This window comes from Cavia porcellus, unplaced genomic scaffold (assembly GCF_034190915.1).
Source record: "Cavia porcellus strain 051 isolate PalLab524CR breed Dunkin Hartley unplaced genomic scaffold, mCavPor4.1 scaffold_6, whole genome shotgun sequence".
NCBI lineage: Eukaryota > Metazoa > Chordata > Mammalia > Rodentia > Caviidae > Cavia > Cavia porcellus.
This window is the reverse complement of record NW_026947489.1, coordinates 83,847,495-83,861,095: the sequence shown is the minus strand read 5'-3', so window position 1 is coordinate 83,861,095 and position 13,601 is coordinate 83,847,495. Positions and strand designations below refer to the sequence as shown.

Here is a 13,601-nt window from a genome sequence, read left to right as displayed (position 1 = left end):
TATACCTGGGATCTCATTGGTTGACCATAGTTTCGCCCCACACTGTACCTACCTCTTGATTCTGTACTCACCTCTAGATCTTGCTCTATAAAATTTCCTTTGACAAGTGGACTCTTTGCACTGCACTTTCGGGTCCCCTCCTGTCCTCAGGAGTTTGATCTCAATCAAACGTTCCTACTCTTCACCTCTGTTGTTCCTTGGAGTTCAGTCTTCAGTTTTTTTGAAACTAGAAACTCCACCTATCTGTCTTCTAGCAGGGTGTTCTTCTGCTTTCCCCTGTATCACTGGGACTGGGGGAAATGGCCCAGAGCTCTGGAGCCTTCAGCCTCAGCCTTCAAGTGTCCTAGCACCCAGCACTACTGCATCAGCTCCTTTTTAAGGATTGACAGCTGGGTGTGGTGGCTCATGCCTTCAATCCCAGCACTCTGGAAACTGAGGGGAGAAGACCCTTGAGTTGCAGGCCAGCCTGGGCTACACACTGAGTTCCAGTCTAGCATGAACTACAAACCAAAGCTTTGTTTCAAAATAAATAACTTTTAAGTCTCCCTACCAACCTTGCTTGCCCTGTCTAGATGGGAATTTGTCTTGTGATTCTCCCCCTCAGCCTCCAGAGCCCTAGGATTATAGGCCTGTGCCAGGGTACCTGCCCCTCCCAGAATCATCCAGTCACCAGCCTCTCACCCACCCAGGAAATCCAGTAACCCAGCTCCTCAAATGGAGTCCTTTTGTAAAAAATTGTTTCCTCGGTTAAGCTCATGAGTAAGGCAGCTACAGTAACTAAATCAAGGGCTTGAGAAAGAGTGGGTGAGCAGCCCTGTTGGTAAGAATTAAAATAAGAATTTACAGTAAACTAGGACTTTGGATAAAGAGTGAACTGCCTGGGGTAGCAGGGAATGAAGCCCACTCCTCACTAATCAGAGATGCAGCCTGCCCTTGCTAAACTCCTGAGTTCTGAGCCATTTAAAATGCAAAAATAATGTTTTGGGTTTTTAATCCTTCTTTTTGAAAATCCCAGTTTCTGTGGTGGTGCCTTTGGGGCTGCTGAGGCAAGGGGATCACTGTAATTTGAGACCAGCCTGAGCTATGCAGTGAGCTCCAGGCCAACCTGAACTACCATAGCAAGACTATCTCAAGAAGACACAAAGTAAATAAATAAGTGAAATCCCAGTTTCCTTTAACCCTGTGTTGAAGAACTGGGTTCGAAGCCTGAGCTGTAATTGGCCATTGTAAATCCACACAGCACCCTGTGCCAGGTGGCCACTAAAAGACCAAGTAATTCCTGTGATCTGCTGATTTGTGAGTCACCACTCAGCCCTGCTCCCAGGCCCCTAGGAGCTATTGTTTATTTCTGATAAGATCTCCTATCCTCTTTTGGTTCTCAATTTAATTTCTTGATGTTTACAGAACCATGAGCTCAGAACCTGTTTTCCCCTACTTCTTAAATCTGCCGGGTTCATGTGACCTGTTACTGGGCCCAATCTGAGAGGGTCCTGATGCTGAAACTTTAACCCACCCTTTTGTAGTAGTTCTAGGTTCACTGACTCCCACTGGGACCTGTCAGTGAGAAGCAAGGGATTTACTAGGCAGCGAGGTAGGCAGCACTCAAGAGTGAAATGTAGACACCAAGTGAAAGGAGAGGCATTGCAGTTTGGAATTGGTAATGTTTTCGTGTTTTGGGCAGTGGTAATCTTGGAATCTAATACTCTGTAGTATTGGCCTTTAGTAATAAAGCAGGAAAGTAGGGCGTGGCTAAAGCGATCTAGGAAAGGAGGCGGGACAAGATCCCAGCACATGCGCATGTAGCAGTTCCCAAGACCTGCACCATGGAAGTCTCGCGAGAACTCCAGCAGGTTCTCTATAAGAGAGTGGAATTCTGACCTCAGCCTGAAGAGTGGGTGACAGAGGAAGGACGGTCCAGGCTAAGGTTTGGCCGCGTGCTCCCTCTTACCTGGTGGCCCACCTTCACTCTGTAGGGTGTGCTTTTTTCCTTTGGCCCAAACTTGTTGTGCAGAGCCCGTTTCTTTTCCTATCTCTAATACAATTTTGCTGCCCTTTACGATTGTCTTGACCAAGTCTTTGCTCAGGACCAAAAGAGCCTAGAAATCACATCCAGAAGGAGACCTTTGCACCCCAAAACCCGGTAACATGAGATCATCTGGATGGTTTCAATGGTGGTCTAATGGGATAAGCGGTCTGTTCACAGGAGAGGGTGGACTGTTTGCAATCCAAAAGAGACTGCCAGGACTCATTTCCAGGTGGAAGGGAACCACCGAGGCTTATTGTGTTCCAGGAAAAGAGAGAAAATAGACAAATAAGCTGGGCTTGTGTGCTGACACTGTAGCTAGATTTGAACTCAGGATAACTCTCCTGCCTCTGCCTCCCAAGAGCTAGGATTACCATGGCTGTGCAGCCCCCCACCAGGTTTAGTGTGGATTTCCGGCCTCCAGCCACTGGCCTGCCTCAGGCAGGGAGTTACCACTCCTTGCTTCTTTCCTTTTCCTAGAAGCTGCTGGTTCCTGCAGGTGGGTGGTGGTGCCCAGCGCTGCTGATTACTCTCTGGTTGCCATCCAGACAGCTGACAAACACATGTCCCCACTTGCCACTGTTAGAACTTTTTTTTTTTTTTTTGTCTTTTTCCTTTGGGGGATCGAACCCACGACTGCCTGCTTGCAAGGCAGGCGCTTATGCCGCTGAGCTAAATCCCCAGCCCCCTTGCCACGTTAGAGTTTGTTCAAAAACATCTTCCTTGAGGACACCTAAACCCAGAATGAAATACTGTTCCTCATTCATGAGTCACGAGAAACAGACAAGAAGCGAAACAGAAACTGCCCAGCCCAACAGATGGGACTCCTGTTTATAGCACCGAAGTATAAAACTACAGAGAGCACAGCTGGGGAAACAAATACGGATGCTTTTTGTTTTCCTCACTTAGATTTTTTTTTTTTTTTTGAGACAGGGTATCACTATGTCATTCAGGCTGTCCTTGAACTCACCAAGTAGCCCAGCCTGGCCTGAAATTTACTGTGATCCTCCTGCCTCAGCCTCATGAGTGCTAGAATTACATGCATGCACAACCGTGGCTGGCTATTCACTTATTTTTTGAAAGCTTTGTTTTGAACTTTCAAGCAGTTTATACACACCTTCTGAATACATGACAGTTGGCAAAATAACTTGCATCATTCCTTGGTTGTTGAAGGTTTCTGCAATGTATGCCAAATAAACCTTCCAAACGTGATATAAAAATATGTGCCCTAAACCCAGCAGGGTGGCAAATGCCTGTAATCCCAGCAGTTGAGAGGCTGAGCCAGGAGTATTGGGAGTTTGAGACTAGCTTGGGACATAAAGTGAGCTCAAGGCCAGCCTGAATTGCACAGTGAGACCCTGTCTCAAAGAGAGAAAAAATAAAAACCATATGCCCTGGCTGATGTGAAGGCATTTTACAGCTTGACTTTAGAAGTTTATCCCAGAACTCAGGTACCAGGCCTTTATTCATTCAGTAATAAACTGTGACGTTGTGAACCAAGTTGTTGCATCTATTTTAAAAAGTAACCCAAATGTCACATTTGAGAATTGGTTCTGAGTTACTCATTGATGTGACATTTGCTAAAATACACCAGTTGACCAGCACAGGAACTATTCACAAGAACAAAGAGATTTCTGGAAAAAGGTTTCAAATTCACAATAGAGAAATGTATAGTACAATCTTTGGATTTCAGAAAGACTCCAGTATGGTGAAAAATACCACAGTATGGATACTGTCAATTTTACACCATGGTGATAAGACTGACAGTGAGCTGGGTGTGGTGGCGCGTCCCTGAAATCACAGCACTTAGGAGACTGAGGCAGGAGGATCCTGTGAGTGCAAGGTCAGCCTGTGCTACACAGTGAGTTCCAAGCTAGCCTGGAACACATTATAGCAAAGTAAAATAAAGTCGTACTTTTTTTTCTTGAGACAAGGACTTGATACACAGTTCAGGCCAGCCTTGAACCCACCATGAAGTCCAGGGTGGCCTATAACTCACAGTGATCCTCCTTCTTCAATGTCTCCCATGCTGGGATTATGGGCATAAACCACCACAAAATAATATTTATGCCTTCAACATTTCACCATGATGATAATACTGATAGTAAAGCCTGTTGGTGGTGCACGCCTGTTATCCCAGCACCCACAGGGCTAAGACAGGAGCATCCAGGAGTTCAAGGTGAGCCAATGCTACCTAGTGAGTTCAAGATTAACCCAGACTACCTAGGAAAATCTTGTCACAAAGTAACAGACAAATGAAAAAAAGATTGTTAGTGAATACTCAAACAGTAAGTCAGAGATGGTCACATTTTACAACTAAACAAAAGGCAAAGTAGATGTTGCAGCAACTATGATGTCTCTCGAAACACAAAGCATTGCCCAATGATTGGGTTTTACTCAATCTTAAAAATGTCAGGCATAGAGAGTTTCATAATTTACAAAAAAAAACCCAGAAAATATCATGAAGAAATTTTCTTAGAGGAATGGGACTGCAACTGATAAATGATCAATTATAACAGAAAAACAATATGTATCTGCCCAAAGAACTCAGCAAATTCTGGTGCAGAGTGGTGAAAACATACATGAAACATCACAAGAACCTCTGAAAAAGACAGGAAGACCAGCAAGATGTCAAGTATGTCCCTCCAAAGAAGAAAGAAAACAAACTACATGAGCTATCAGTGCAAGCAGCAGTTGTGTTCGGAACACGCTGTTCTCCTGTGTGAAACTATCATAGCTGTGTTAACTGAGGGAAAGATGGCTTTTATGGTAGAATTTTATTTGTATGCTCATTGTAGCTCACGTCGGAATATATGTCTGTTGTTATTTTTTAGACTTACTAAGCAAACAAACAGTTGATGTAGACAGAACAGGAAGAGAGGTGACCTGCCTGGGAAGTACAATGTCCTGACTTCAATTCCCAGTACCAAAAAAAAGTGAGGAACAGAAAATGTTGATGTTTATTCTACATACATATTGCATAGTAAAAATGTAATATTTTATTATATTCATATCTGACTTTCCTGTTAAGTGCATAGTGTTTAAGATTCATAAAATTGTTTTAAGACTCATAAAATTAAAATTAATTTGCCAAAAGAAATATTCCTAAAAATTAACATGAAGTTACATGCCCTTTCTAGAATTTAATGTGATGCCCCATGTTAATGTTCTTAGTCCTACATGAATTTCATTGCCCAAAGGTCCTTGGTCGATATTGAATTCCTTGGCTATGAAGATGTAACTCAAAGAACTTTTTTTTTCTTTTTTCTTTTTTTTTTTTTTTTTTTTTTTTTTTTGTCTTTTTGAGACAGGGTCTCCCTTTGCAGTTCAGGCTGACCTTGAACTCACTTTGTAGCCCAGGCTGGTCTCGAACTCGCAAGATCCTCCTGCCTCAGCCTCCCGAGTGCTGGGATTACAGGCATGAGCCACCACACCCGCCTCAAAGAACTTTTCTATGATTGTATTTTGGGGCAATGATCTTATAGGCGTAGCTGCAGAGCCTGTCCTCAGCCTGTCCCACCCAGCACCCCTGGGAAAGAACTTGATTGCTTGCTGGGCCTGAATTTCCTTAGGAACATGGAGTCACACCTCAGAGCTTTAAGAGATTATTTCTCCCAAATGAGATTTTGAGGCATTGATGATTAGACATCTCAGGCTAGAATCCTGTTTTACTGTTATTGTTATTGTTTGGTTTGGTTTGGTTTTTCTTTTTAAGGGGATAGCGTCTCACTGTGCAGTTCAGGCGGGCCTGGAACTCACTGTGTACCCCAGCTTGGACTTGAGCTTGAAGCAGTCCTCCAGCCTCAGTCTCTGATGCTGGGATTCCCGCATGAGCCACTATGCCTGGCTCCTGAGAAGCATTTGGACCCTCATCATAGACTAAGCATGTCAGGATACCTCAGTGACACCCGTGAGCAGATGCATCAGGCAGAGGCAGGAAGTAGGAGAAAACAGAGACACAACTCCAGTAGAAGATCTTATAGGGATTTGGGGTTCACTGCAGTTCTGATTGGCCCATTCCATTTGGTTTGGGGGTTGAGTGACTCGCTGCCCATTATCTGAGTTCTACTTTTACAAGATATTCCTGGGACCACAGGGAGGGTGTCCCAGTTTGGGCACAGATGGCTGGGCTCTGGGAGCGCCCTCCACGCACTGAGCCATGTATATGCAGACACCTGCCCCATGGCAGCCCCCAGCCCTCCCTGCAGTGCCCTTAATGCAGTCCACAGAGGAAGAGGCAGAGTCAGCGGCAGCACTGTTCCCATGCAGAGTCGTCCAGAAAGAGGAGGAAAAGCTCAGAGCAGGGACCACCGGCTGCACTCCGGGTTTAATTAGATCATGTTTGCAAATAGCAAGGCAGCTAAATCAATTAAAGAAAACTTCCCAAAGAACTCCTATTATGGATATTTTCTTTTCTTGATCACCTTGCCTTGTATCACTGTGCTCAGGTTTCAAGGGCCTGGAATGTCCTTGCTCTGGATGACAGCAAATTGACCCAGCTGATGTCTAGAGGTTTGCTGAGGGCCAGGTAGTGCAGCATATTTTAAAACTATGCGGAAGAGAGTTTTTATGAAAGGGAACGTTTCATGGGTGTCTTGGAGTAAGAGATGATGAATGAAGGACCTTTGCGCAAAACTGTAGAGACCCTGAGGAACAGAATCTAAATGGGAATGCACAGAAGAGATGCAAACTGTCCTAGCCTTGGTAAATTCCATTCCAAACTCAAGCATCTGACTTGGCTTCCTGTACACAGATAACAAATATGTCTCTCAGATCTCTGAGTGAGGGGGGTCCACAGCTCCAGCAACGAAACAATTCTTAGGGTGACCAACGAACAAAGGGTGGCATTCAAGCACTACTGAGAGGCTGCAGGAGCTCAAGGCCATATTCCTAAAAGGCGGCACATGGCTAGAAGATGAAGCTCTCAGTACATAGATGCACCTCGTCCTGAGTGGTGGTTCTGAACTTGCAGACTTGTTTATATGAGGATCTCACTGCTACATGCCGAGGGTCCCAGTAGCTGCAATGCCTCTGTGCCTCTGAGTACTCAGTGTCACAGATGCCACCCTGAATGCCCTAGATCAGGACTGCACTGGGCTTAGAATATTAGAAGTTGCAAGATGTGCTCAGGTGACAAGTTTGGGTTTCACTCATCAGTTTGCAGGGAATTGCCATGAACTTGCACTCAGATAAATGGTGGCACATTACTCCAGCTGTCCACATAGTGTCCTGGACTTCGGATATTGAGCCTGTCCCACTGTGAGCTCACCACAGACTACAGCATCCGCCACCTGGGGAGCCACTCAGCAGGAGATGAGTGAGCTGGACCCCTGCCCGATCACCACAGACACGTTTCTGGAGCAACCAGAGAGCTGCCACAGCCCGGAGCCAGGTAAGCTCCGCCACAGTTTGCAGATCACTCCTGCAGGGGTCCAGAGACTCAGGACTTACTCAGCCAACATTAAAGTCCACATCTGCTTCGCACCTGTCACTCCACCCCAGTCAGTCCAGGGCAGCAGAAGGCACTTCTGCGGATGCTGCATCATCCAGTCACACTGGTGGGAGGCTGAAGCAGGAAGATGAAAGTTTACAAGTAGGACAGGCAATCTGGCAACATGGGGAGAATCCCCTCAAAATGTGTATCTGTCTATCGGTCTGTTTCTCTGAGAAGTGTTTTGCTTTGTAGTTCAGGTCAGCCCTGAATCTCCTCTGTGGCTCGGGCTGCCCTGCAACTCAGTAATCCTGTCCCCTCAGTCTCCAGAGTGATGGGATTAAAGGCGTGAGCCACCACACCCTGCAGTGCCAACCTTTAAAAAGGAGTCGCGTCAGTGGGGGTGTGGGCCAAGGAGCAGAAGGCTGAGGCAGGAGGCTCCAGAGCTGCAGAACATTTCTTCCAGTCCCAGAAATCATGGAGGGAATTGCTGGAGGCCATGGACCCGCCTGGTGGACCCAGCCCGAGCACTTCCGCAGACCGCTGGTCTTCTACATGGACGCAGAGCTGGAGGAGCGCCTGTTTGGCGGCAGGGACAGCGACCTTCGGCGCCTGGAGGAGCACAGCCACACGCTGATCCAGTTGGAGGCCTGGGCCACGGCGGATGGCCACACCCGCGTGACCGTGGTGGGGCCCCTGGGGGCGCAGCGCTGGCTGCAGGAGCTGGTGCGCAGCCTGGGCAGCCGGGAGCCAGGCAGCCTGGCCCGGGGCCTCCTGATGCTGCAGCGTGTGCGCAGCCGCCCGCTGAGCTTGGCAGATCTGGATGCGGCAGGACGCGGGGAGCCACCACCAGGGGACCTGGCCCGGGCAGCCTGAGCACAGTGATCGCCCTGCAGCTGCCTCCAGTTCTCCTGGTCTTATGGATTTGCTGCTGTGCCTGCTGGGGGAGCTTCGTGTCCATCTGGGCCCAGGGCCCGACTCCCCCAAGTCCTAGTGGGCGCCCAGTGAGAGGCATAGAGTGGGAGCCAGGGACGGAGTGGACCAGGATCCTCCCTCTTGCAGCTGCGGGCCCACGTGTGTGGGGAGACTGTCCGCAGGGGGAACCGCCTGCTCCCTGCAACACCACCACCGAGGACACCAGCTATTGACTGAGGTCTGGAAGCTGTGAGTTGTGGCCCGATCTCTAAAGTGAGATGGAGGCCAGCTTGAGCACCGGACCTGTTCAGTGCGGGACACATTTGGGTGCTGAACATGGTTAGGGTGTTAAGTACATGTTCCCGTTCTCCAATGAGGGTAATCATCATGTGTTGGCTTCACTGATTATTGAACATAGAATTCATTTTCTTTCGTACTGGGAATTTAACTCGACCTCTCCATCCCCAGCCCAATATGGAATTTATAAACAAAAAAAATGTAATAAACTATTGGGTATGTTGGTTCTCATCAAGGCTCTGTATTCAATCTCCAGTATTAGGAGTGAATTAAATAAATGCCACAATCCTCTCTTCACTCTTTTTGTCTTTTTGAGATAGGGTCTTGCTATGCAGCCCAGGCTGGCCTCAAATTCAATGATCTTCCTGCCTCACCCTCCTGAGTACTGGGATTATAGGCGTGCACCACCACGCCCGGTGCTCTCTTCACTCTTGCACATATCTTTTTTGTTGTTTGTTTTTTGAGAGAGGGTCTTTCTCTATAATTAAAATTGGTGCTGAACTCACTGTGTAAACCAGACTGGCCTCAGACTTGTCAAAACCCTCCAGAGTGCTGGGAGTACAGGTCAGCGTCACCACGTCACTGGCTCTTTCTTTTGAGACAGGGTATTACCATGTACTTACGCTGACCTGGAAATTGTGATCTTCCGGCCTCTGCTTCTTAGGGCTGGGATTGCAGGCCTGCACTCCACACCCAACCTCCTCTGTACTTTGGTTCTCCCCTTTCTAGGGGTGTTCCCTTCCTTCCCCCGCTGCTACTTTTGCCCCCTTGACCCACGTAAAAGTGGAGCCATGCAGGTGGCTCCCCCCAGCAAGGCCACTGCCACCTGCTGTTTCTGGACCAGCTGCTCCCTCCCACCGCACCCCACTCCCCAGCCTCTGTGGGCCCTGCTGGGAGTCTGCCTGCCTCTGCTTGGGAAACACCACTGTTGACTCCAACCTTCAGCAAATGGTCCTTGAGGAACAACTCTGAGCCTTGTGGGGTTGGCATTCAGGGTCCACAGCCCCACCTGGGGCCTGTGTTCTGCAGGGAGCACACACGGTGGGCATCTAAGGACTCACTGGGGGAGAGGTCTGTAAAGCAAATGAAGCTGGGCAGGAGTGTAGTGTGCATTGGGCTTACTGGCACACTGGGAGGCTGAGGCAGGAGAGGCAGGACAGGAAATAAAAGGAGAGGTGGAGATGAGACCAGAGGGAAAGCAGTTCAAAACTTGTTTTCAAGAAAGACTGCCTTCTCCCCAGACAGCAAACCTGGGCAACTCCCTTTCAGCACACAACGGGTCTGCCAGCTCCCTTTAACTCTTCCCCGGGCCTCTTCCGCTGAGGAAGGGACTGTGCTTTTGGCATTTGCCCTAGGGATCCCTCACCCAGGTCAGGCCACCCTCTCTCACCCTCCACGACTGAGAGTGAGACAGACTCTAGATCACTGGTTTTCCATAGGTTTCCACCTCTCGAAACCCATAAAGGATTCCCAGTTCCCAACGGTAGCCTGCCTGCTGCCTTGAACACCCACACCCTACTCTTGTGTGTGCCCGGGATCCCCCTCTAATGAGTCCTTCTCTGTCTCTTTTTCTGGGGACGCATCCTGAAAATTCTTTTTCCTCTATAACAATCCGTATTTATTTGGAAAGGGGTGGGCTAAGGTGCTTGTTTCAGCCTTGGGTACTCTCACACCCAGCCTATGATAGGAAGATGGAAAATTCAAGCCCAACCTGGTCCCTTAATGACTTAGCAGGAACCCCTATCAAAATTAAAAGTAAAAAAAGCTGAGGGTGTGGGGTCTGGTGTGACAGCCCTGGCTTCACTCCCCACACGGGGAAAATGACGAGTGTGATCGATGTGTGAGCTGGTTTAGCTGGTGTTCAGGGCAGTCATCAGTGGATGAGATCTGAGTGTAGCAGAAAACACCCCCCAGCCAGTCTGTTAGCTGCTCAGGTAGAAGTTTCTGTTCCAGTTCTTGTTACCACTGTCTCCTAGAAACAGCTGGTCACTGTGATGCCCGGGTCGTCACTGTGATGCACATTGTAAAAATCAAAGACAGTCAAGTACTCTACTTCTTGCTTACAATCCCATAAACACTTGCCTCCCTTAGCCTTTGGGACCTGACATTTAAAGAGACAACTGACTCCCTGTCTATGCCCATCTGAAGTTAAATGAATCAGCCTATAACTCATGGGTGTCATGTCAGTACTTCTGCTTGCTGTTGCATCTGGCGCATTGGCTGAGAAGACCAGCTGTGCGGACCTCTTTGGTTACCTGTTGCAACCAGCTGCAACTCTAGATGTTCCTGGGGGGAAGGCCAGAAAGAGGATGAAAAAATAAAGAAAAAAGATAAGCCTGGGTTCAGTCCCTAGGACTACAAAACCAAAAACCACTATGGGTCAGATCCCTGCTCAGCTCTGCTTGAAGGGAGCGTCTGTCCTCCCAGATCTCTTAGCCCTAAAATGCCCAGCCCGTCTCGATCCCTTTCAAGACCCAAAAGGAACTGGCATCATTTTCAGGGTCTGCAGGGACAGCTGACCATCAGCTTTCACAACTTCCCATTCCCGCTCCCTTGGGCCCATGCCTCCAATCCTAAGTCTTTGCCTTCAACACCCTTGGATTCTAGCAATAGCAAAGGCTCCTAGGCCAGCCCTTGAGCAGCTTACCCCACAAGTGTGAGGACGCCCACCCCCACACACACACATCCAGCAAGAATCAGGACCAAGAATGCATCTCCAAGCAAGATTGTCCCCTCCTGGAAACCAAATCGGCCCACAGACCGTAAAATTCCTCTGTACCTGGGTGACCAGAACTGACAGGCACCAAGCAGACCCCAGCTCCTCCATGTGGTTATTGGATTTTCTTTTGTGTTTTGAGACAGAGTCTCACTATGTAGTGCAGGCTGGCCAGGAACTCAGTGATTCTCTTGACTCAGCCTCTCGGGATGCTGAGATCACAGGCAAGGACCACTCTGCCTGGCTTTTTACCTACTTTCTGATTTTGCCTATGCCTCTCACTGATGTGCCCTGAAATGGCTTTTCTTTCAGGAAGGGCACCAACAGATTCCATGGGGGATGGGGGGAGAAGTCTGCATCTCCCCCTGTACTGTGTGGTGAGAAATCTAGGCAAGAAATGGTAATCCTGGGAGGTACTGAGGCAACCAGAGACTCATAGAGGACGTTTCCTATGCGTGCAGGGAGATTGAAGGAGATGCAGACAAGCTGGAGGAGGGCAGGACACCCAGAGCAGTGGCTATCCCCACGCCTACCCATCCCATCCCCCCCCCCCCCCCCCGCGCGTGCAAATGGTGCTCTTTCTTTGAGAGAGGCTCTGGCTATGCAGTTCAGGTCGGCCTGGAAGTCAGTATGGAGTCCATGCCGACCTGAGAATTCCTCCTGCCTCAGCCTCTGAGAGATGGGTTTCCATGGTTGGATCAGCATGCCCAACTCCAATCATGATTTTTCCTCCCACTCAAGCAGGGCAAGGTGTGTCTGATGGATGTCACCCCAGCACTTGGATGCTGAGACCCAAGGGCTGCTGGGAGCTGGAGGCCAGGGGAAGCTGGTGAATTGAAGCCAGTAAGAGCTCTCCCTGCCAGCCTTCCAATCTTTCCCTTTCTTGGCTCTGGGTGTGCTCAAAGAAGGGGCTTCCCAACTCAGCCCCCTGGGGGAGGACTGAGCATTGCTGGGCGTGGGACGGAACCCTCATGCTCCTGGAAGCAGAGCAAGCAGGTGGCCAGCAGCTGGGGCTCTATAGGGGAAAAGGTGAGCAGCCAGCAGTTTCAGAGCTGGCCTCTACTCCCCGCACGCTGGGAGGCTGAGACCAGAGAATGGCCACAATGTCCAGGCCAGCCGGACTAATTGTCGGTGTGCAAAGGAAGAAAGAGGCGGACATGGCGGGGACGGTGGTGCTGGCCTGTAAAGGCAGCAGTGTGGAGGCCGAGGTAGGAGGGTTGTGAGAAGTGGGAGAGCAGCCTGGGTTCCGGGGTGACTGCAAGGCCAGCCTGAAATGCAAAGGAGACTCTGTCTCCAATAGAAAACAAGGAAGAAAGGTAGAAAGATAAATACAGATAGACACAAAAGTGCGGAGATGAAGGTGGGAGAGAATTAGACCATTTATTTCTTGAATTGTCTCCCAGTACTGCAGATTGAGGGCAGAGCCCAGGCACAGCTGGACATCCCCAATACAGTGTTATTCCATTTCCTGGTTCTAACTTGCAGGTTACATAATCTGCAATGCCAACACACGGTGAGGACCCTCACTGGCAGGTCTTGGTACACACAGAGAACCCCTCAAGCATCTTCACCGCTCCACCCCACTGCAGTAAACACTTGCTCAGTGTGGGGACCAGGTCCCCTGGGCCCTCAGGCAGGCCTCCAGCTTGCTTTAGGGCTCAGGCTGCACCTCAGGGCTCCCAGGCCACAGTCAGTAGCTGGGGTCATGGCGGGCAGCAGGAGGTTCTCCTGCGGGCAGACGTCTCTTAGCACAGTCGGGCCCACAGGTGTGAGGCGGAGGATCTGGGCCCATGCCGCATGGCCAGCTCCCACTGGGTGCCTGTGTCTTGCGGGGCGCCCAGTGGACCCCAGGGCAGTCGGGCCCTGCTCACAGGCGCAAGGAGCCCCAGAAGGCAGAGCGGCTGATCCACAGGAGGGAGAAGAGCGCAGGCAGCCTCAGGCTGCAGGGCACCCTGAGGACGATGGGCAGGGCCAGGTGGGCGTGCAGGGGCTGCTCCCAGGCTGCAGCAGTCAGGTCGCCTGGGTGGAGCGGGCGGCTGCGCACCAGCTGCAGCGTGGCAAGGCCGCGGGTTCGGGCCCCCGGCTCCCCGCTGCCCAGGCTGCGCACCAACTCCAGCAGCCAGCGCCGCGCCCCCGCCGGCCCCACCACGCTCACGCGGGTGTGGCCCTCTGGCATGGCCCAGGCCTCCAGCTGGATCAGCGTGTGGCTGTGCTCCTCC

At 50.0% G+C, this 13,601-nt stretch overlaps 1 protein-coding gene and 1 pseudogene across 1 annotated transcript; both read left to right on the top strand.

Moving 5' to 3' along the window:
- The first annotated feature begins 6,361 nt into the window (after window positions 1–6,361).
- On the top strand, window positions 6,362–7,685 carry LOC100728601 (F-box/LRR-repeat protein 20-like; annotated as a pseudogene).
- Window positions 7,686–7,931: 246 nt separating this feature from the next.
- On the top strand, window positions 7,932–8,330 carry LOC100728318 (KH homology domain-containing protein 1-like). The gene has a single exon (XM_063249758.1). It carries the CDS (start codon window positions 7,932–7,934, stop codon window positions 8,328–8,330), a length of 399 nt encoding a protein of 132 aa, XP_063105828.1.
- Window positions 8,331–13,601: the final 5,271 nt, after the last annotated feature.